Source organism: Salvelinus fontinalis, chromosome 28 (assembly GCF_029448725.1).
Source record: "Salvelinus fontinalis isolate EN_2023a chromosome 28, ASM2944872v1, whole genome shotgun sequence".
In the NCBI taxonomy this organism is placed as follows: domain Eukaryota; kingdom Metazoa; phylum Chordata; class Actinopteri; order Salmoniformes; family Salmonidae; genus Salvelinus; species Salvelinus fontinalis.
The window spans coordinates 4,064,106-4,087,772 of record NC_074692.1 but is presented as its reverse complement, the minus strand read 5'-3'; the positions used below and the strand labels follow the sequence as shown (position 1 = coordinate 4,087,772).

General features: G+C 44.9%; 1 protein-coding gene across 5 annotated transcripts in view; it reads left to right on the top strand.

Annotated features, from left to right (window-relative positions):
- The window catches only part of LOC129825975 (rho-related BTB domain-containing protein 2-like), an 85,313-nt gene that overhangs the window by 18,402 nt on the left and 43,244 nt on the right, over nucleotides 1-23,667 (top strand). The window contains exons 1-4 of one of the 5 annotated variants that reach the window (XM_055886170.1): nucleotides 9,656-10,281; nucleotides 11,348-11,592; nucleotides 22,633-22,834; nucleotides 22,937-23,040. In XM_055886170.1, the coding sequence (XP_055742145.1) occupies nucleotides 22,643-22,834; nucleotides 22,937-23,040 (296 nt within the window). In that variant the 5' untranslated portion in view covers nucleotides 9,656-10,281; nucleotides 11,348-11,592; nucleotides 22,633-22,642. Of the gene's footprint in view, nucleotides 1-9,654; nucleotides 10,282-11,347; nucleotides 11,593-21,911; nucleotides 22,512-22,632; nucleotides 22,835-22,936; nucleotides 23,041-23,667 lie in introns of those variants that run through there. The other 4 variants (XM_055886168.1, XM_055886166.1, XM_055886169.1 and 1 more) reach the window with 4 other exon arrangements.

The following is a 23,667-nucleotide window of genomic DNA, read 5'->3' as shown; positions in this document are numbered from 1 at the left end:
TCAATCTACATACAATACCCCATAATGACAAAGCGAAAACAGGGTTTTAGACATTTTTGCAAATGTATTAAAAATAGAAATACCTTGTTTACGTAAGGATTCAGACCCTTTTCTATGAGATTCGAAATTGAACTCAGGTGCATCCTGTTTCCATTGAGCATCCTTGAGATGTTTCTACAACTTGATTGGAGTTCCCCTGTGGTAAACAATCTTGATTGGACATGATTTGGAAAGGCACTATATAAGGTCCCACAGTTGACAGTGCATGTTTGAACAAAAACCAAGCCATGAGGTTGAGTGAATTTTCCATAGAGCACAGCGACAGGATTGTGTCCAGGCACAGATCTGGGGAATGGTACCAAAAAATATCTGCATCATTGAAGGTCCCCAAGAACACAGTGGCCTCCATCATTCTTAAATGGAAGAAGTTTGGATCCACCAAGACCTAGAGCTGGCCGCCTGGCCAAACTGAGCAATCGGGGGAGAAGGGCCTTGGTTAGGGACGTGACCAAGAACCGATGGTCACTCTGACAGAGCTCCAGAGTTCCTCTGTGGAGATGGTAGAACATTCCAGGAGGACAACCATCTCTGCAGCACTCCACCAAGTAGGCTCTTATGGTAGAGTGGCCAGATAGAACTACCACTCCTCAGTAAAAAGCACATGCATGGAGTTTGCCAAAAGGCACCTATAGGACTCTCAGACAACAAGAAACAAGATTCTCTGGTCTGATGAAACCAAGATTGAACTCTTTGGCCTGAATACCAAGCATCAAGTCTGGGGGAAACCTGGCACCATCTCAATGGTGAAGCATGGTGGTGGCAGCATCATGCTGTGGGAATGTATTTCAGCAGCAGAGACTGGGAGTCTAGTCAGAGGGAGGGAAAGGAACGGAGCAAAGTACAGAGTGATCCTTGATGAAAACCTGCTCCAGAGTGCTCAAGACCTCAGAATGGGGTTCCAACTGGACAATGACCCTAAGCACTCAGCCAAGACAACACAGGAGTGGCTATGGGACAAGTCTCTGAATGTCCTTGAGTGTCCCAACCAGAGCTTGGACTTGAACCCGATCGAACATCTCTGGAGAGACCTGAAAATAACTGGGCAGCGATGCTCCCCTTCCAACCTGACAGATCTTGAGAGGAGCTGCAGAGAAGAATGGGAGAAACTCCCTAAATACAGGTGTGCGAAGCTTGTAGTGTCATACCCAAGAAGACACAAGGCTGTAATCGCTGCCTAAGGTGCTTCAACAAAGTACTGAGTAAAAGGTCTGAATACTTATGTTAATGTCCTATTTCAGTTTCTGCTTTGTAATTATGAGGTATTGTGTATAGGTTGATGAGGAAAAAACGATTTAATCTATTTTAGAATAAGACTGTAACGCAACAACATGTTGAAAAAGTCAAGAGGTCGGAATACTTTCCGAATGCACTGTATAAGCCTGGGATATCAACCAGTCAAAGTTGGCATTAGTGGGTGTGACCATATTATTCTATGGGTGTGACCTTACTAGGTAAAGTATTTGTCATCAGGCTAGTAAAAACATTCCCCCCGGTCGTCACTAATTAACACAGCCACAAAGTCATAATTATGGCTAAACCCCGCCCATTTCCAAAACGTATCTTCTTAAAATGTTATTTTAAACATAACCTTAACCTTAATCCTAACCTTAAAACCAGTGATAACCTTATGCCTAACCTTAAATTAAGACCAAAAAGCTAATTTTTGTTTTCATAAATCTTTACGATATTAGCGAATTTTGACTTTGTGGCTGTGCTATCTAGTGGAAGCCATTCCCCCTGGCCTCAAGGGATAAAGAAAAACAGGTCCGGGTCCTACCTTCCAGCTATCTTATTAGCAAAGGACATAGCTAGCTAGCTAGTGGCTCCACCGAGAAGAAGAAAGATTACACCCTTAAAATCTGTGCTCGATGTGTGTCACGCTTGTGGGGAAAACCATCCCAATAAGAGTTACAAACACAATCTCTTTGTTGACAAGATGTCGCACCGATATGATGCACAAGACACATGGGGGAAAGTGTTGTGGGAGATGATTGGTTGGTAGATTAAGCCAACGAGTAATGCGCCGGGAGATTCTACCGGCACTCTGTATTGGTTAACAAAGGCCAAGTTTGATGTGTTGGTCCAGCAACAATGTGAATGGCAGAGAAACAATGTGATTGTTTCTCTGCCATTCGGGGATCCTTGGGAGGTCCCTACCCCATTGAAGTTGAAATGTAAAATGGTTAAGGTTTGGATTAGGTTAAGGTAATGGTTAAGATTAGGGTAGGGGTTAGGGTTTAGGGGAGGGACGTCCCAAGGATCTCGGATAGCACTAACCGAACGAGATTAGGTGTAATGTGACTAACATAACTTCACTTTAGAGTATATGCTGTCCTTCAACTCAACATGTCACCCTTCATAAAGTACATGTTTATATCATATTCGACATAGTTGGTGTGTTAAGATGGCGCCTAAGAGCATGGCTGACGTTTTACTTGCTCCTAACCAACTGTGCTATTTCGTTCGTTTTTTTGCGTTGTTTGTAACTTATTTTTTTTCTATAATGTTGCTGCTACCAACTCTTATGACTGAAAACAACTTCTGGACATCAGAACAGTGACTACTCACCTCGACTGAAAGAAGCTTTTTCCTTTAACGAGTCTGATGAGAAGGATATACTGCTTTCCCGGGAACAGGCCCAAATCCCCTTCATTTGTGTGAAGAAAAGACGGATCCCAGACACTTCTGCCCCACTTCTGCAGGTCGGGATGCCTTCTGAGAATACGTAGGCGAGCGAGTAAACTCCCCCTGCCATCCGTTCTACTGGCTAAAGTGCAATCATTGGAAAATAAAATTGATGACCTACGATTACGATTATCCTACCAACTGGACATTAAAAACTGTAATATCTATTGTTTCACCTAGTCATGGCTGAACAACAACACGGATGACATAGAGCTGGCGGGATTTTCAATGCACCGGTAGAACAGATAAGAAGCTACGTCTGATAAGACGAGGGGTGGGGGTGTGTGTCTATTTGTCAATAATAGCTGGTGCGGGATGTCTAATATTAAAGAAGTCTCAAGGTATTGCTCGCCTGAGGTAGAGTACCTTATGATAAGCTGTAGACAACACTATCTAACAAAAAAGTTCTCATCTATATTATTCGTAGCCATCTATTTACCACCACAGACCGATGCTGGCACTAAGATCGCACTCAACCAACTCTATAAGGCCATAAGCGAACAAGAAAATGCTCATCCAGAAGCGACATTCCTAGTGGCCGGGGACTTTAATGCAGGCAAACTTAAATCAGTTTTACCACACAAAACATGTGCAACCAGAGGAAAAAAAACTCAAGACCACCTTTACTCCACACACAGAAATGCGTACAAAGCTCCCGCCAACCTACCATTTGTCAAATTTGACCATAATTCTATCCTCCTGATTCCTGCTTACAAGCAAGCATTAAAGCAGGAAGCACCAGTGACTCGCTCAATAAGGAAGTGGTCAGATGGGTAGGGTTTAGGGTATAGGGGAGGGACTGGACTGCTACAGGACTGTTTTGCTAGCAAAGACTGGAATATGTTCTGGGATTCATCCAATAGCATTGAGGAGTATACCACCCGTCACCGGATTCATCAATAAGTGCATCGACGACGTCGTCCCCACAGTGACCGTACATACATATCCCAACCAGAAGCCATGGATTACAGGCAACATCCGCATCGAGCTAAAGGCTAGAGCTGCCGCATTCTAGGAGCGGACGCTTATAAGAAATCCCGCTATGCCCTCAGACGAACCATCAAACAAGCAAAGCGTCAATCGAGGATTAAGATTGAATCCTACTACACCGGCTCTGACCGGCTCTGACCCTGTGCCCAAGGAAGCGAAGGTAACCTGCCTAAATTATTACTGCCCCGTAGCACTCATGTCGGTAGCCATGAAGTGATTTGAAAGGCTGGTCATGGCTCACATCAACAGCATCCTCCCGGATACCCTACACCCACTACAATTCACATACCACCCCAACATATCCACAGATGACGCAATCTTAATCGCACTTTCCCACCTGGACAAAAGGAACACCTATGTGAGAATGCTGTTCATTGACTACAGCTCAGCGTTCAACACCATAGTGCCCACGAAGCTCATCACTAAGCTAAGGACCCGGGGACTATACATCTCCCTCTGCAACTGGATTCTGGACTTCCTGACAGGCCTCCCCCAGGTATAAGGTTAGGCAACAACACGTCTGCCACGCTGATCCTCAACACTGGGGCCCCACAAGGGTTTTGTACTTAGTCCCCTCCTGTATTCCCTGATCACCCACGACTGCATGGCCAAACACGACTCTAACACCATCATTAAGTTTGCTGACAACACAACAGTGGTAGGCCTGATCATCGACAACGATGAGACAGCCTATATGGAGGAGGTCAGAGAACTGGCTGTGTGGTGCCAGGACAACAACCTCTCCCTCAATGTGAGCAAGACAAAGGAGCTGATCGTGAACTACAGGAAAAGGCGGGCTGAACATCGATGGGGGGATAGTGGAGTGGGTCGAGAGTTTCAAGTTCCTTAGTGTACACATCACCAATGAACTATCATGATCCAAGCACACCAAGACAGTCGTGAAGAGGGCACAACAAAACCTTTTCCCCCTCAGGAGACTGAAAAGATTTGACATGGGTCCCCAGATCCACAAAAGTTCTACAGCTGCACCATCGAGAGCATCCTGGCCGGTTGCATCACCGCCTGGTATGATAACTCCTTGGCATCTGACCGTAAGGCGCTGCAGAGGATAGTGCGTACCGCCCAGTACATCACTGGAGCCAAGCTTCCTGCCATCCAGGACCTATACAATAGGCAGAGTCAGAGGAAAGCCTATAAAATGGTCATAGACTCCAGTCACCCAAGTCATAGACTGTTTTCTCTGCTACCGCACGGCAAGCGGTTCCGGAGTGCCAAGCCTAGGACCAAAAGATCCTTAACAGCTTCTACCCCCAAGCCATTAGACTGCTGAAAAAATAAATACAAATTCAAATGGCCACCGGACTATTTAAATTGACCCCTCCATTTGTTTTGTATACTGCTGCTACTCGCTGTTTATTATCTATGCATAGTCACTTCACCCTTACCTACATGTACAAATGACCTCAACTAAAATGTACGCCCGCACACAGACTCTGTACCGGTACCCCGTGTATATAGCCTCGTTATTTGATTGTGTTACTTTTGATGATATTTTACTTTAGTTTATTTGGTAAATATTTTCTTAACTCTTCTTGAACTGTGTTGGTTAAGGGCTTGTAAGTAAGCATTTCACGGTAAGGTCTATACTTGTTATATTCGGCGCATGTGACAAAAAGTTTGATTTAATGTTACAGTTGACATTGATGATTATGTGACACAGTTATGCCACATTTATGAACCCTTTATAAAGCATGGCATACAGTTATATATGCTTTGTAACACTTATGTAGTGTTTATGAAGGCATTATGAAGGCTTTATGAGCTGAAAGTCATTTAAAGCGGAACGTTATGGTCCTGGCACCACTCCGCCAGGGCCCTCACCTCCTCTCTGTGGGCTGTCTCATTGTTGTTGGTAATCGGGCCAACCACTGTTGTGTTGTCAGCAAACTTGATGATTGAGTTGTGGACATTCGTGGCCACACAGTCATGGGTGAACAAGGAGTATAGGAGGGGGATGACCACGCACCCCTGTGGGGCCCCTGTGTTGAGGATCAGCGTGGTGGAGGTTGTTGCCTACTTTCATCATTTGGGTTGGCCTATCAGTAAGTCCAGGACCCAGTTGCACAGGGGGGTTCAGACCCAGTGCGGCGTGTGTGTGTGCCTGTGTGTGCGTATTTATGAATGCCAGCTTCACTCTTTTCCACAGGGTCGCCTGCCCCTCCAGTATCACCATCGTCACCCTTCACCCTTGACCTCTAAGTTTCCCTGAGGACAAGCAAGCAGCAACCTCCACTTCCCTGTGCAAGAAAAAAACAAGCTCTCTCCCTACTGACTTCGAAATATCCTCTAGTGTTGGGGGACTGTTGGATGGCCCACTTTGGCACTGACCTACTTGTGTCAGAGTGTGGATGATGCCGCTGGCTATCGCATAGTGTTTGTCTGAGGGAAGCTCTCTGTGGGTGTGGTGGAAGATGCTTGGTGTTTTGACAGCTAGATGTATGCTTCAGTATGGGCTTTGGAGTGAGCTGACAGGGTTCGGAGAGTAGTGTCTGTGTGTGAAAGAATGTGGCTCCTTTTGGTGAGCTCCGGGGCGTATGTCTCGGGGTCAGGAGCTCTCTGGGCACAGAGAGAATGAGATACAGACATTACTAGAACATACAGTATAACAGAGACAGGCTCAGTGTCTACTGACCTCTGTGGCCCGGTCATCCAAGCACCCCTACTGCTCCAGCAGCCTGGGAATACAGTATGTTTTCCAACCCTTGATGTAGTGTGTGTGTGTGTGTGTGTGTGTGTGTGTGTGTGTGTGTGTGTGTGTGTGTGTGTGTGTGTGTGTGTGTGTGTGTGTGTGTGTGTGTGTGTGTGTGTGTGTGTGTGTCTCTGTGTGTCTCTGTGTGTGTGTATGTGTCCGCGCGCACTGAAGAGAGCTAAATCAACAAATATGGCAGAGCATATTAAGGCCCACTTGTGTTTTTTTTAAAGAATTGACTTTGTTTCGATAATATAACTCCCTTCCTTGATCTATGGCCTCATCTCATTCTCAACCCACAGTTCATGACAGTACACCAGCAAGGAGACATTTACACACACATTTAAAGATAATGTTATGCAGGCCTGCAATTTTAATAACATAGTCATAAAACACTGATACAAGCCTAGTGCTTCTTGCAACTGAAATAGGGCAGCCACAAACACAGCATGCATTTGAAAGTTCGCTCGCAAGGTCTCTCCTTAACAAGCGCTGCCTTTCCAAATTCTATTGCAAAACCAAGACCCCCCGTTTTATGCAACATTCCAACCCCATCATTCATGGCGTTCAATTTGAGCCATGCCAGAGGGGCCAGGGGGCATCACTTTCTCAGGGCTGGCTGCTGTGGGCACTGCTATAGGCACTCCCAGTCAGTGGCATGTATTCATGGATGCCAAGGGAAGCCAGGCTTCTCCAAATATTTGACCAATAGAAAATATAAAAAATGTATCACTGTGTTCTCATAATTTTCAGTCAATTAGCAAGTGGCTGAATCTCACCGGAGAAATCATCCGAGCGAGGGAAACAGCGCCCCTCTGTCTCTTCCGATTCAGATCATTTAGTATGCTAGGCCGCTGGCCTGAGACGATTGAAGTTCAATATGTAGCCTAGTAGGCACAAGTTAACTAGTTAGCTAACTTAGCTGCTTCATTGATGCCCATGTGAGGAAGTTAGGCTGGCAAACGTTTTAGCTCGGTAGACCATGACAATTATAACTGAAAGCGTATTATATGACAGAACCATAGACCGTTTTGCTAGACAGTGCTCCATTTAATCTTTGTGCTGAGTTGGAGGTTCTAAATCAGTAGTTGTTTAGTAAAACTGTCGAAAACATTAACTTACTTGACCATGCTGCAGGTCATATACCTGTTTATTTTGGATTATTATTTATTTATTCATTTTAAATATTTTACACCTTTTTCTCCCCAATTTCGTGGTATCCAATTGGTAGTAGTTACTGTCTTGTCTCATCGCTGCAACTCCCGTACGGACTCGGGAGAGGCGAAGGTCGAGAGCCATGCGTCCTCCGAAACACAACCCAACCAAGCCACACTGCTTCTTGACACAACGCACATCCAACCCGGAAGCCAGCCGCACCAATGTGTCGGAGGAAACACCGTACACCTTGTGACCTGGTCAGCCTGCACTGCGCCCAGCCCACCACAGGAGTCGCTAGTGCGCGATGAGACGAGGATATCCCTGCCGGTCAAACCCTCCCTAACCCGGACGGCGCTGGGCCAATTGTGCGTCGCCCCATGAGCCTCCCGGTCGCGGCCGGCTGCGGCAGAGCCTGGGCACGAACCCAGAATCTCTGGGTTAGACCACTGCGCCACCCGGGAGGCCCCATACATGCAATATTTGCTTTGTGGACTTCACAGAACAGATGTTGCTCTCCGGTTTTGTGACATATGTGTAGTTTAATTTATTCTGCCACTGTGTGACTGTTGTCTTTCTGTTGTCACAGCCTTATTGTATATCACGGTGGCGTATGAACGAATGGGTTATAGAGCAAACACGCAATTATCACAACATAGGTTGTAATATGGCTTTTTTTTACTGGCTTGGCATGGCTTCCTCTGTGATTTTACCCCTGCACCTCTACTGCTCCCACTCCTGTATGGTGAGGGCTTTGTGTGTGTGTGTGTGTGTGTGTGTGTGTGTGTGTGTGTGTGTGTGTGTGTGTGTGTGTGTGTGTGTGTGTGTGTGTCGGCTGACGGACAGGGCTGAGTGAATGCATTGACAAGACTGTGGGAACAGGGGGCGTAAACTAAGCTGTTCCCTAGCAATAACAGGCTACACTCCTCAAGCCTTTCTTTTGGAACATGCAGTAGCTAGATCCACCAGGAGATGTCAGCCTTTTCCTTATACATAGTAGAGCAGTGTCTCCCAAGCCTGGTCCTCGAGTACCTCCAACAGTACACATTTTTATTGTAACCCTGGACAAGCACACCTGATTCAACTTGTCAACTAATCATCAAGCCCTCAATGAGTTGAATGAGGTGTGTTTGTCAAGGGCTACAATGAAACGGTGTACTGCCGGGGGTACTTGAGGACCAGGGTTGGGAAACACTGCAGTAGAGAAGGCTTTTTGGGTAGCTCATTTAAATGTTGGTCCTAATTCCCACCTTTAATGACAACATTTTCATCAAGAGGTCAGAGGTCATCTTCCTCAGGTCCTGTTTGATTTCATTAAAGAGGGTAATTAGTAGCATACGGTGTGAGAGTCTTTCTGTGCTTGTATGTATCATTAGTCAAGCACTTACACACTTATGTATGCATAGTCCAAAATGTATGACCACAGGCGTTTTACTTTGAATATTGGACAAGGTTATAGTGTTTGATCAAACATTGGACGCGCAGGTTTCGGATGAGCACATTGTCAATATTGGGTCAACTTCAGCACTGTCATGAATAGGCCATAGTAATGACCTTATGACCTGCGATGCCAAAATGAACATCCTACAGGACACATTGTCTGGTCACAGTGTATGGGTAGTTAAGTGTTAAATCTATTCCCTAATAATGAAAATACAAAGTAATGCATTCCGTTAGATTCTTTTTTATTTTGGGCATTTATTCCCCTGTGGCAAAGCTTAACATTCCAGGCATTGAATTCCCAGACGTTCCGTCCATGGCAAAAGAATGGCTAATTAATTATACAGGTGGGGAGGCTTACCTTTCTCATCTACAGTGCCATCTACAATATGCACTCCTATATTTACAGCGGTGGCTGAGCACATGACTGTTGGTGTCACTGTGTGTGGTATGTATTTGCCATACCATTGAACGTACATAACTAGCCAGAGAGCCTCACAGTGATGTTTGGCAAACATTTAGCTGAATTTGAAATGTTTTTGTGTTGTTTTTGGCGAGTGAAGTACCCGATAGTAATTTGGTTCGCTTGCAATATTAGATAAAGTAATGCGACATCAAGAACTGTGTAATAGACTGTGTCAAGTATTTCAAAATGATAGATGTTCAGCCTGACTGTTTACATCTACAGTGTGCGTCAAAAGACACCGGTTGAATTTGTGGCATTGCTGTTAATGAAGCGGAAAGACCGAAGACAGAAGTGGCGTGTTTCGAGTTAACGGGGCGGGGAAAGTGCTTCGGGGCGGTACAGGAAGAGCTCAGCTCCTTACCATTGGCTCCCATCCATCCCGATATCATGACGCAGACCCATGGGGGTGTGCTTTAGAAGAAATCAGCTGGAGAAACAAAAACACAGACGGGTGCCTCATAGGTGACATAGTTAGAACTAGCAATGGTTAATATTTCACCAAATAACAGCAGTTTTAGGTAAAAGTTCAGAGTTAGTGCTTTAGCTAGATGCAAATGAGTTAGTGAGCAGCCTGGAATCATTGTAAGAGAACAGCGAGAAGAAGGAAGATGCTATCTTTGTGACAGCGCTGAGTTTTTGTGCAACATTCACACTAACGTTAGTTCTCTCAAGGCCCTTGAGTTAGTTGCCAACTCTTCTTGTCTCCACTCGTCTCCCGTGCTCGGTCGAACTACGCGCGGAGTGGCATGTGGGTCAATACCGGAACAGTCGGAAGGTAGGGGGGAAACGTCAGTACAACAGTTTTGCATGCATATGGTCACGTGTTCACTTTGTGTTTCGGTTTGCTTTAGGAGATTATGAAATAATCTCACTGGTTCCGAAAAATTGGAACCGTCAACAATAGGCTAAAATTAGCCTCTTAACTCCGGGAGACTTGTAGGCTTCAATGTAACAGGAATAATGACGGTAGTGTTTTTTGTGCACAGGTGTCCTGCTGCTTGCATTTCGTTGTGGTGCAGCAATAGGCTGGGTCCGTTACGCAAGAGTATCAATGCATCTATTTTGGGCTGTAGCCCACTTACCCTCTACGTTAACATGCTTTGGTCTATCAATTCTAACTCGATGGACGTTGGATTTCGTGTAGTTTCCTGTATATTTTGGGGATCATTCTTGTCAGCACTGGAAATGCAATGAAGTAGTCTATCAGTTTCCTACAAGACTGGGTCTCATACAGTAGAAAAATACAAATGAGCCAGATGCCTGGTTATGAATGGCTGCACAGACGATCAGTCAAAACACCCTCCATTGATGTAATGGTCTGCAGCAGTTTCTTGTTTCCCCTCAATGTTTTAACATGCACTAAATCATAGAACATCTAAGTACCAGTTCAAATGTATTGTTGATTTATGATCAACATGACACACAATCTGCCCGTAATAGTGATCCAGGTCATTAAGAGGGTTAGATGACACTATGTGGCTGTACCAGTGTCACAGCTAAGGAGACTCTACTCCAAATCCCATGTTAGAATGAGCTTTGATTATATGTTGGCCAAACCAATGTGATGTGCGGAAAGGTGACATTTGCTCAGGGAGGACATGAGAGGTAGTGTACTCCCCAAATATGTTGTTATAAACACATAGGATTCCATCCGCTTAGGCCCTGTGCTCAGGAAGTAGCATTTAACATTGTGCTAAAAAATAAAATGGTCTGCTACTGCTGTCATTGAATGGCTGCCTTTTAGTTTATATTCTATACCTTATCATATGTATTACTTCTAGAGGATACAGGACAAAGCAAGCCACTATAGTGACCAGGGCCTGTTCTGTCTGTGTCAACAGTTAGGAGATAACATGCTGCATTGACCCACATGGAAGAGGCAGCCAGCAGTGTGTGGCTTGACTGGCTACCGCAGTGACAGAGAGCGAGGGGAAAGAGAGGCTAGTGAGGGTGACTGTGGCAGACAGGCAGAGTCATGCCCAATGCCAGAGGCTGAGACTGCCAACCCTGACAGAGCAGAGGCACCCAAGCTGAAGGCCTGAGCTGAGTGGAGTGACACAAGAGTGACACATATCCTGCAGTTGAGGTAACACTTGTGTTCATGTGGGCAGTTGGTTTCCTGGTACATTTGTGAGTGCAATGCGTTCACCTTAAAAGCGGACAGAAGTGTGAGTGTTGCGAGGGAGGTTCTTCTAATGATAAGTCGCCTCTTTTGAGATGACAATGACAGTTGCACTTAAAAACACACAAACTGTATTTGGTGTTTACATATGCCTAAGCAGTTAGTGGTAGTCCCAGGTGATGTTTTGGTCACGTGACGTGTACCTGGCGCTTATGAAGCACTGCATGCATATTGAAGTGTGAATGTGTGTATTGACGTGTGTATTGTGTACATGCATTTGTGTGTGTGTGCCAAAACCCCAGGGCAGTTTAATAGTACAGGATGATGTAGCTGGGTGCCCCTGCCTCTCCCCTGGACCTGTATACAGCCAGGCAAAGGCAGCAGACTAGACCAGACTACCGCCTTATATAACCAGTCTGTGCCCCCCTCGCCTGTGGCAGCCGCTGTCTCCACAGATCCCTCTGTCTGTATTCTCTCAGACACACACACACACACACACACACACACACACACACACACACACACACACAGAGGTGCACAGATCCACAGACACGGCACACACACATACCTGCTCTTCTGTATGCAGAACTGCATCAATGCATTGCCTATGGTTCACATTTTGCGAAAGTGTGAGCGTCCTACCTATCAGCGATTAGTAATTTTCCATGAAGGGAGGAGAATTAACAGTCAGTTTAAAATGTCCCAAGTTTCTGCAAATGTCATACATTTAAAATAACACATCTGTCTTTCCATACTTGGGATTGTTGTGTGTGTGTGTGTGTGTGTGAGAGAGAGAGGTGGGAGGTCATCCTCAGAGAGGTGTTACAGGCAGCCAGCTGTGTCATGGTGTTAGGGTGAACTCTAGCCCTGAGGAAGAGGAGGAGGTGGGGGAGGAAGAGCAGGATGAGAGATCGGGTTTATGGAGCGCTGGGGTCGAACGGCTGCTTCCACTGGAACGGTTACATAACTCAAAGTGAGAGAGATGAGGGAGTGGAGAGAGACGCGTCTGCCTGCTGCTCATCGCATGGCCCTAACAGAGAGAGAGACACACAGAGAGAGAGAAACAGAGGGGAGTATGGTGGAAAGAGAAATGGGTCATTCCATGTAATTTTAGCAAGCCATGTCACCCACCATCGCAGATTGCTCTGAAATCGTTTCTGTAGCTAGAAAAAGATCAGATTAGCATTCCTGTGACATTATTTAATATATCATTTGATCTCTGAGATATTTAAGCTAATTGTTTGCACCCAAATTGGCCACTTTTAATGTACAGTATTCATATAATATAAAATAAATATTGTACCTAACATCCGATTAGGACCATAATTCTTCTTGACAATTAGTAATACCCGAGGAATCCAATAAAATGATCAATAGCCACCCACAGACCCCCGAAGCCAATCCCACCCCAACAACCAGTATACAGGATCAGTTCTCTATGTCTGACAATATGGAGCTGCTGCTTGGAGTATTGCTTCTTCAACCTTTGTAATGTATTCCCTGTGTATTTGGTGATGGTATCAACTCCTAAATATGTGGGAACTGCACTATTTTTTTAGCAGCATCATGGTGAAGCACTTTACAATTGTGACTCACCACCTGGATTTGGTCTTATGTAGTAAAATGTGAAATTGTGTTTTTTACATTGGATAAAAGGAGAGACTCAGAGCTACAAAATGGCATATCATACACTGCATTTGAGGAACAATGGGTAAGCAATTCTGCTTTGAAAGTTGATCAACTTGAAAATCTCACTTTTGAGAAAATCGCCTTTGAATGTTTTGGTATCTAGTGAAGAGCTCTTCTTTGTCTACACGCATTCAGCATCGTTCACACCCTCTTAAGCTTTAGCCCCACCCATCTCATTTCACTCTCGGAGCGCACACTTGACGCTCTGGCCAATGATTTGTTTACCTCTAAATAACATGAAAACAGCCTAACCAGCTCTGCTGGTAACAATTTCATTATGCTTTTTTGCAGACATTTACTGACACCGGCCATATTCAAAAGGTGTTGTACACACGTCACGTAACATTAGCTAACGAACCAGCCAGCTAACGTTAGCTAGTTAAACAACAATGAACAAAGTGCCAACACTGCCTAACATTAGGCTCTAACTAGAAAAGCAAACAGGTCTGGGAAACTAATAATAACCTCTGCTAGGGAGCCAGCCAGCTAAAGTTAGCTAGCTAGCCAACAGTACACTTCAGCTTAAGACATATAGCTAGCTAGCTACAGTTGAAGTCAGAGGTTTACATACACCTTAGCCAAATACATTGAACTCAGTTTTTCACAATTCCTGACATTTAATCCTAGTAAAAAGTCCCTGTTTTAGGTCAGTTAGGATCACCACTTTATTTTGTGAAATATCAGAATAATAGTAGAGAGAATTATTTATTTCAGCTTTTATTTATTTCATCACATTCCCAGTGGGTCAGAAGTTTACATACACTCAATTAGTATTTGGTAGCATTGCCTTTAAATTGTTTAACTTGGGTCAAATTTTTCGGGGGGCCTTCCACAAGCTTCTCACAAGCTTCTCACAATAATTTGAATTTTGGTGAATTTTTGGTGAATTTTGGCCCATTCTCCCTGACAGAGCTGGTGTACCTGAGTCAGGTTTCAAATCAAATTTTATTTGTCACATACACATGGTTAGCAGATGTTAATGCGAGTGTAGCGAAATGCTTGTGCTTCTAGTTCCGACAATGCAGTAATAACCAACAAGTAATCTAACCTAACAATTCCACAACTACTACCTTATACACACAAGTGTAAAGGGATAAAGAATATGTACATAAAGATATATGAATGAGTGATGGTACAGAACGGCATAGGCAAGATGCAGTAGATGGTATAGAGTACGGTATATACCTATGAGATGAGTACTGTAGGGTATGTAAACATAAAGTGGCATAGTTTAAAGTGGCTAGTGGTCCATGTATTACATAAGATGGCAAGATGCAGTAGATGATATAGAGTACAGTATATACATATACATATGAGATGAGTAATGTAGGGTATGTAAACATTATATTAAGTGGCATTGTTTAAAGTGGCTAGTTGGTGTAACTGAGTCAGGTTTGTAGGCCTCCTTGCTTGCACACGCCTTTTCAGTTCTGCCCACAAATGTTCTATGGGATTGAGGTCAGGGCTTTGTGATGGCCACTCCAATACCTTGACTTTGTTGTCCTTAAGCCATTTTGCAACAACTTTGGAAGTATGCTTGGAGTCATTGTCCATTTGGCAGACCCATTTGCGACCAAGCTTTAACTTCCTGACTGATGTCTTGAGATGTTGCTTCGATATATCCACATCATTTCTCTTCCTCATGATGACGTCTATTTTGTGAAGTGCACCAGTCCCTCCTGCAGCAAAGAACCCCCACAACATGATGCTGCCACCCCCCGTGATTTACTGTTGGGATGGTGTTCTTTGGCTTGCAAGCCTCCCCCTTTTCCCTCCAAACATAACGATGGTCCTTATGGAGAAACAGTTCTATTTTTGTTTCATCAGACCAGAGGACGTTTCTCCAAAAAGTACGCTCTTTGTCCCCATGTGCAGTTGCAAACCGCAGTCTGGCTTTTTTATGGGGTTTTTGGAGCAGTGGCTTCTTTCTTGATGAGTGGCCTTCCAGGTTATATCAATATAGGACTCGTTTTACTGTGGATATAGATACTTTTGTACCTGTTTCCTCTTGCATCTTCACAAGGTCCTTTGCTGTTGTTCTGGGATTGATTTGCACTTTTCACACGAAAGTACGTTCATGTCTAGGAGACAGAACGCGTCTCCTTACTGAGCGGTATGACGGCTGCGTGGTCCCATGGTGTTTATACTTGCGTACTATTGTTTGTACAGATGCATGTGGTACCTTCAGGCGTTTGGAAATTGCTCCCAAGGATGAACCAGACTTGTGGAGGTCTACAATTGATTTTTTATGAGTTCTTGGCTGATTTATTTTGATTTTCCCATGATGTCAAGCAAAGAGGCATTGCGTTTGAAGGTAGGCCTTGAAATGCATCCACAGGTACACCTCCAATTGACTCAAAATATGTCAATTAGCCTATCAGAAGCTTCTAAAGCTATGACATCATTTTCTGGAATTTTCCAAGCTGTTTAAAGGCACAGTCAACTTAGTGTATGTAAACTTCTGACCCACTGGAATTGTGATACAGTGAATTATAAGTGAAATAATCTGTCTGTAAACAATTGTTGGAAAAATTACTTGTGTCATGCACAAAGTAGATGTCCTAACCGACTTGCCAAAACTGTAGTTTGTTAACAAGAAATGTGTGGAGTGGTTGAAAAGTGATTTTTAATGACTCCAACCTAAGTGTATGTGAACTTACGACTTCAACTGTAGGTAAACAATGAACCTAGCTAGCTAACAGAACACTTTAGATTGACTGTGTTTCAGGAATGCTAATCTTATCTGTTTCTAACTACAGAACAGTTTCTGAACAATCTGAGATGGTGGGTGTCGAAAGGACAGAGAGTAAAATTAGAGCCTAGTGAGAGAAAAGGGCAATAAGGATGGTGAGCAATGGAAACAGTGAAAGAGTAGTGGATGGAGAAAGGGAGTGAGCATTGGGAGAGTTGAGGAGGTGGGGAGCTGAGTTGTTCAGTCTTTCTCTATGAAAGCCCCCACTGCACTGACCCAAACCTGTACTGAGACACTCCTCTCAAATATGCATGAGGCTGTCTTTGTCTGTTCTTTATCTGCACAGACCACCTGCACAGTGACAGTAGTACTATGGCCCAGTGGTTAGGGGATGGGGGCGTTGCATTGAAGGGGAGTTCCCTCCCCCCTTTGTTTTGGGGGTCCCCTCAGATATTTTAATTAATTAGTATCTCCCAAAAAACATGCATAAACGCAATGTATGTAATTTAAGCCTACATGTTAGGGTAACTTGGGGTGTGGCACCTCTGCCTGTACTTCTCACGGAAACCACATCATGTCACATTTTTTCCTTAAACACCTTCCCTGGTTGCCACTACTCTTGCTCAACTATAAATCGAATCTTTCTCATCACAATTTAAGTCACCCCCCCCCCCCCCCCCTCAATAAAGATTTTGAGGTAGGGTGGCATTTTACCCCAAGTGACCCTACAATTGGCACATGTTAGATTTAGCCCCACTCTCCCCTATGCACTCAAGGGGAATTGTAAAGTGCTTCACCATGATGCTGCAAAAAAAAAAAAAATGGTTTAAAATGGTGCAGTTCCCGCATATTTAGGAGTTGATAAATAAATAAAGTAGGAATGGAAAGCTGAGATCACCCTCTTTTTAACAAAGCCATTAAAACTACTGTTTTCCCTGCGATTGCAAGAATTGTTGTGCATTAACTGCTTGTCAGAATGCAGGTTGCAGGTCCCTATCGTAACTTGATTGCGCCTCGAGAGAGGGATATTTACAACAAGCCGACTAGGTAAATAGATAATTCTAATATGGGGTTGTCAGATTTTTCTCTTCATTACTCGTTTGCAGAGGAAAAGTAAATATGGATCGTTCCTAGCGTTTTTAAAGTGCACCTCAACAGATATTTTTTCATTTTTCATTTTTTGGGGGCGTGGCGGCAATGAATTTGCCGTGGCGCGGCGCCACAGTTAAATGACTGCAGCGGAAACACTGTATTACCGGGTGGAGCAAACAAGTGCTATTTTAGATTTATTTTTTTATGCACATTTTTTGGGGGGCAACAGAGAACTTGATCTAGGAGGGGATTGAATGTCTCTTCTTTAACCAAGAAGCTTGCTCTTGCCATCTAGCCACTTAGCTTGCAAGTCAGCAAACCAAATGCATAGCTGGAGCCCTGAGCTGAATATAATTTATTTAACACATCATAGATTTCTTTTAGTTATGCTTAACTTATAAGCAGTGACGTAGCACGCATCCCGCATTATTGATAATCGGTATTGAAAATCATACAGTCGGTATTTCTAAATACCATGATAAACGGTATATCGCCCAAGCCTAGTGTGTGTGTGTATGTGTGTGTGTGTGTGTGTGTGTGCGCGTGTGTATGTGTGCATGTGCTCCTTGGCCAGACGGAGTGTAGCAGAAGGTTTGTAGCTTAAGTGTGTGGATGAAGGGGGCAGCAGGCAGGGAGATCTAGACACAGTGATCCTCTCACTGCAGTCTGACGTCTGTCAATAATTATTGAACCTTTATTTAACTCGGCGGCCTACCCCATCCTAACTCTAACCCGGACGACGCTGGGCCAATTGTATGCAGCCGTATGGGACTCCCAATCACAGCCAGTTGTGATACAGCCTGGAATCGAACCAGGGTCTGTAGTGATGCCTCTAGCGCTGAGATGCAGTGCCTTAGACCGCTGCGCCACATCACAGGCATCTAGGGTGTGTAAGGTGAAGTTGCCCCTAGAAATTGCTCTTGGGTCAATTTAGCATTTTCCCCGCTAATAGTTAAGGTAAGGATTGGGGGAAGGGAAGCTGATCAAACCAGAGAAACAACTGGATTCTCATTCACATGGAGCCATGCCCATCTAATACCACCTTTTCATTACTCACTTTTCCATTATCAGACGAAGTTGAAACAATCTGTTAATATAGAGGTTTAAATAAGGCCAGCACTGATATAGAGATATATTAGATATTTGGATTTGTGTATGCTCTTTTCCACGGCAACATGTCCTAGTAGCACACCCAAAGTATTGGCCTGCACCTTCCTCAGTGTGTCTGCTTTCCACTTTCATTTGCAATCCCTGTAATACAGGTGACAGCCTAACAAATGATGTCTAGACTGCTGCTTTACTCATGATATCTATAGTATCGGTCAGTGGCTGTGAATGAAACCCTACACTGCTCTCGCAGTGTCTAGTTACGGCTTGGCTGTGAGAGGCAGGTGCGTGTGGTGCGAGTGAGTGAGAGACCTCTGCATAGTCAGGGCGAGGGTGTAGTGCTCCAGAACTTCTGTCTGATCCCCCTGAGAAACTGTCCACTGCTCCCAGTTCCACTGCTCCCACTGCTAAGCCTATTAAAAGGCCAGACCTACGACTCCCCACCACCACACACACACACAGTAGATCTGCAGGACATGGGCGAATGGTATCATATATTTCTTTCAAATATTGTAGTTGCGATTTGACTTGCGATATACACCAAAACACTTGGGTGAACTGTTGGAATTATAGAAATGGAATGACTTATATTATGAAGCAAAGTGGAAAGCAGCATCGTTCTTGTTTTTGAACAATCTGTTAACTGCATTTCAAATCAAATTGTATTTGTCACATGCGCCGAATACGACATGCGCCGAATAGACCTTACAGGGAAATGCTTACTTACAATGCAGTTCTAAGAAAAATAAGTGTTAAAGTATTTACTAAAATAAAGTAAAGTAAAACATTTTTTTTAAATGATTGTTTTTTCTAAGATAAGTTTAATGCTAGCTAGCAACTTACCTTGGCTCCTTGCTGCACTTGCGTAACAGGTAGTCAGCCTGTCACGCAGTTTCCTCGTGGAATGCAATGTAATTGGCCATAATCGGCGTCCAGAATGCAGATGACCGATTGTTATAAAAACTTAAAATTGGCCCTAATTAATCGGCCATGCCGATGGGTGAACAGGCCATGGCTCGGTGGTTGATGCTTTCCTGTGACATTGGGTGCTGTACATGTCCTGGAGGGCAGACAGTGTGCCCCCGGTGATGCATAGGGCAGACCATACCACCCTCTGGAGAGCCCTGCGGTTGCAGGCGGTGAAGTTGCCGTATTTATTTTTCCCGGTTGCGGTCGACAAAATTGTCCGTAGAGCTCCGTGACAGGATTGTGTCGAGGCACAGATCTGGGGAAAGGTAGCATTTTTGCAGCATTGAAGGTCCCCAAGAACACAGTGGCCACCCTCATTCTTAAATGGAAGATGTTTGTAACCACCAAGACTCTTCCTAGACCTTGCCGCCCGGCCAAACTAAGCAATCTGGGGAGAAGGGCCTTGGTCAGGGAGGTGACCAATAACCCGATGATCACTGACAGAACTCTAGAGTTCCTCTGTGGAGATGGGAGAACATTCCAGAAGGACAACCATCTATGCAGCACTCCACAAATCAGGCCAGGGCCTTAGACCGCTGCGCCAATCGGGAGGAGGCCACCAAGTTTTAACACGCGATTGCATTTAGAATTGTTATTTGTTGCGCTTACAAAAGCAGGCTTCACTCCAGTAGCCTTTTTGAAGAGCTACTCTCACACTCTCTGACAGGTGATAGGCTATTCCACTCCTCAACCTCTCTATGTAGTGTGCGTGTGATAAATAAAATGCATTGTGACTAACACGCGGCAATTTTATCCACATAATTCTACAAATTAACCTATAGACCGATAAGCATGACCGGTCAAATAACGATTAACCGTTAACGTCACTATAAAAAACGTAAACATACAAAAAAATTCAATAAAAGTTATTCTCAACTCTGTGGTGGTGTTGATCCCATAGGAATGACTGTACGACATGTCTCTTTATTGCTCTACCCACCTTGACAAAATAAACATCTTCGTGAGAATGCTATTCATTGATTACCGCTCAGCGTTCAACACCATAGTGCCCTCGAATCTCATCACTAAGCTAAGGACCCTGGGACTGAACAGCTCCTTCTGCAACTGGATCCTGGACTTCCTGACTGGCCGCCCCCAGGTGGTAAGGGTAGGTAACAACACATCCGCCACGCTGATCCTCAACAAGGGGGCTCCTCAGTGGTGCGTGCTCAGTCCCTTCCTGTACTTCCTGTTCACTCATGACTGCACGGCCAGGAACGACTCCAACACCATCATCGAGTTTTCCGATGACACAACAGTCGTAGGCCTGATCAACGACAACGATGAAACAGCCTATAGGGAGGAGGTCAGAGACCTGGCCGTGTGGTGCCAGGACAACAACCTCTCCCTGAATGTGATCAAGACTAAGGAGATGATTGTGGACTACAGGAAAAGAAGGACCGAGCACACCCCCATTTTCATCGACGGGGCTGCAGTGGAGCAGGTTGAGAGCTTCAAGTTCCTTGGTGTCCACATCACCAAAAAACTAACATGGTCCAAGCACACGAAGACAGTCGTGAAGAGGGCACGACAAAGCCTATTCCCCCTCAGGAGAATAAAAAGATTTGGCATGGGTCCCCAGATCCTCAAAAGTTCTACAGCTGCACCATCGAGAGCATCCTGTCTGGTTACCCTAGTCATAGACTGTTCTCTATGCTACCGCACGGCAAGCAGTACCGAATTGCTAAGTCTAGGTCCAAAAGGCTTCTTAACAGCTTCTACCCCAAGCCATAAGACTCCTGAACTGCTAATCAAATGGCAACCCAGACTATTTGCGTTGTCCCCCCCACCTCTTTTACGCTGCTGCTACTCTCTGTTTATTATCTTTGCATAGTCACTTTAACTTACATTTACATATTACCTCAATTACCTCGACTAACCGGTGCCCCCGCACATTGACTCTGTACCGTCACCCCCCCCCCCCCTGTATATAGCCTCGCTATTGTTATTTTCCTGCTCCTCTTTAATTATTTGTTACTTTTAACTTAATACTTGTTTTTTCTTAACTGCATTGTTGGATAAGGGCTTGTAAGTAAGCATTTCACTGTTGTATTCGGTGCACGTGACAAATACCATTTGATTTGATATTGTGATCTCTCTCCCGCTCCTTCTTTCCCTCCTATTTGTCCATGTACAACTCTTAGAGAGAGCTGTTGTTTGTCCACTCCTCTTGCAGCTGCTTTGGCCATTACGTGAAGAACTGTTACATAAGGATAAGATATAGTAACTTTTACGACTCCCTCTATTGCGATACTGATGTAAACCCACGTGCCTCACTATGTGTCTTAGATAGACAGAGGAAGGGTGAACTAGGGAGGGAGCACAGATAAAGCCTAGAGTAGACAGCCACTACTCCCTCAGTTCCCTCGGAATCTCTCAGGGTTGGCTCACTCTCTTCCCTACTCACATAGACTAAGGTAGGCTGTACAGTACAATTTCTTTTGGCCCTGCACCTGAACACCTGCTGCTCAGTGTCTTTGGCAGCTCTAGGACCTCAATGGACGTGGAATATTCCAAAGGGAACATGTTGTTTTTTTGTAGCTTTTAAGCAAGACCTGACATTGTTTGTTTAGGCCTGTAACAATATAGTCTCGAACTGTAACAAAGGGGACATAAAATGTATGAGAGGAGCAGGAGTTGGTGGGAATGAGTTGAGGTGTGGGTAGGGGGGTGGGGGTGGGGGTGGGGGGGGGCAAGCGGAATTGCCGCTGTCCATCGTCTCATGTGTCCGATGAATGGGTGCCATTTTTTTTGCCGCTAATGTGTGTCACTGCAGGGACGAAGTGCTACACCGCCGGCATCTACGTCAATGGAATAATAATAAGCCTATGAATCTTTCAAACGGCCTATTTATGGGACCATGGTTTGTTCAGAGTGGTAGGACAGGATTGCAGGTTTGGTCTGCCCATATCAGCTGTATCAATATCAGCTGGGGGATGGGGTGGTGGTGTCTCTCATGAGTGCCCCTCAGCAGATGGGATCATCATTCACTCCTCCAAAAATAACATCTTCCACTGGGGCTATGCTCTGGTTTATATAGTTGCCTCTTGTTCTCTCTGTCTCTCCCACTTTCTCTCATTCTGTTATGACATAAATAGCCACTCAGTTTTTTATTTCTCTGCCCCCGTACCATGTGTTCACTCTGGAGGAGTTTGGCTGGAGCTGCTCATTACTGGTCAGTACGGACTCGGGCTTCTAGCCTTGGCCAAGCTTTTCTGTTGGTGATTGATTTAGGAGCTACCCTACCCGTTGTCTTGGGCAAAAGCTGTTCAGTATTGTTCCGCTTGCACCTGAATACTTCACTCAAAGACATGCTCCGGAACTTTGGTGTCTAGTAAGTCTTTTTTAAACATTCCGCTTTGGTATGGATGTGTCAATGTGTAGTTCTATATTCAATGACCAGAATTACTTTCTAACCCCCGCTCTCTCCTCCTCCCTCTTCCTCTCTCTCCCAGGGCCCTCTCCATGGATATAGACACAGACTATGAGCGGCCCAATGTGGAAACCATTAAATGTGTTGTGGTAGGGGACAACGCGGTGGGCAAGACTAGGCTCATCTGTGCCCGCGCCTGCAATGCCACCCTCACACAGTACCAGCTGCTCGCCACCCACGTGCCAACTGTCTGGGCCATTGACCAGTACCGTGTGTGCCAGGAGGTAGGCATGGACCCACGCTACACACACACACACACACACACACACACACAGACTGAAAATAATTGTCTCATGCTGTGGTGTGGTGTGTGCCTGTCCGTCTAGGTGTTGGAGAGGTCACGGGATGTTGTGGATGAGGTCAGTGTGTCCCTGAGACTATGGGACACCTTCGGTGACCATCACAAGGACAGACGCTTCGCGTACGGCAGGTGAGGAGGCACACAAACATGCACACACACACTCACTGAGAGGCCGTGGCTACTTTCGGGTCAGGGTACTTGTTGTCCAGGCAGATTCTGGTAACTGACCTAATAACTCAACCTGCCTGGCTATAATGCGACCCCCTCTCCAGTGTCTAAGGCCATGGCATTGTAAAGGATTGGCAATATTTAATTTGGCTAAAATCTACCCAAATTCCCCACCGTTCACCTCAGGAGACTGAGATATGGCTTTTGGGCTAAAGCGCGCACACATACACACTATTACACAAACACAGGCACTGTCACACGTGGCCATAGTGGCTGATATGTGCGTACTGAAAGCTAGAAACAGTATCAACAAGATCTCATAGTTTCCCTTCGAAATGCAACATATTATGGATGAACTTCTATTTGTGACGCATTCATTCTGCGTGGTTACAGAGTTCAAACAGAAACAACTCAAAGGTTAGGCATTAATTCCAAGTGGTTAAGGTTAGGGCTATGGTTTTGGGGAGACTGGCCAACCTCATACCATATGTATGACATAGCCTAATAGCTACAAACGTCTCACGTTGCCATACCTCCACAATCACGTCGTTGTCACATTGGGGAAGCCTGGTTCGCGTTAAGGCTACT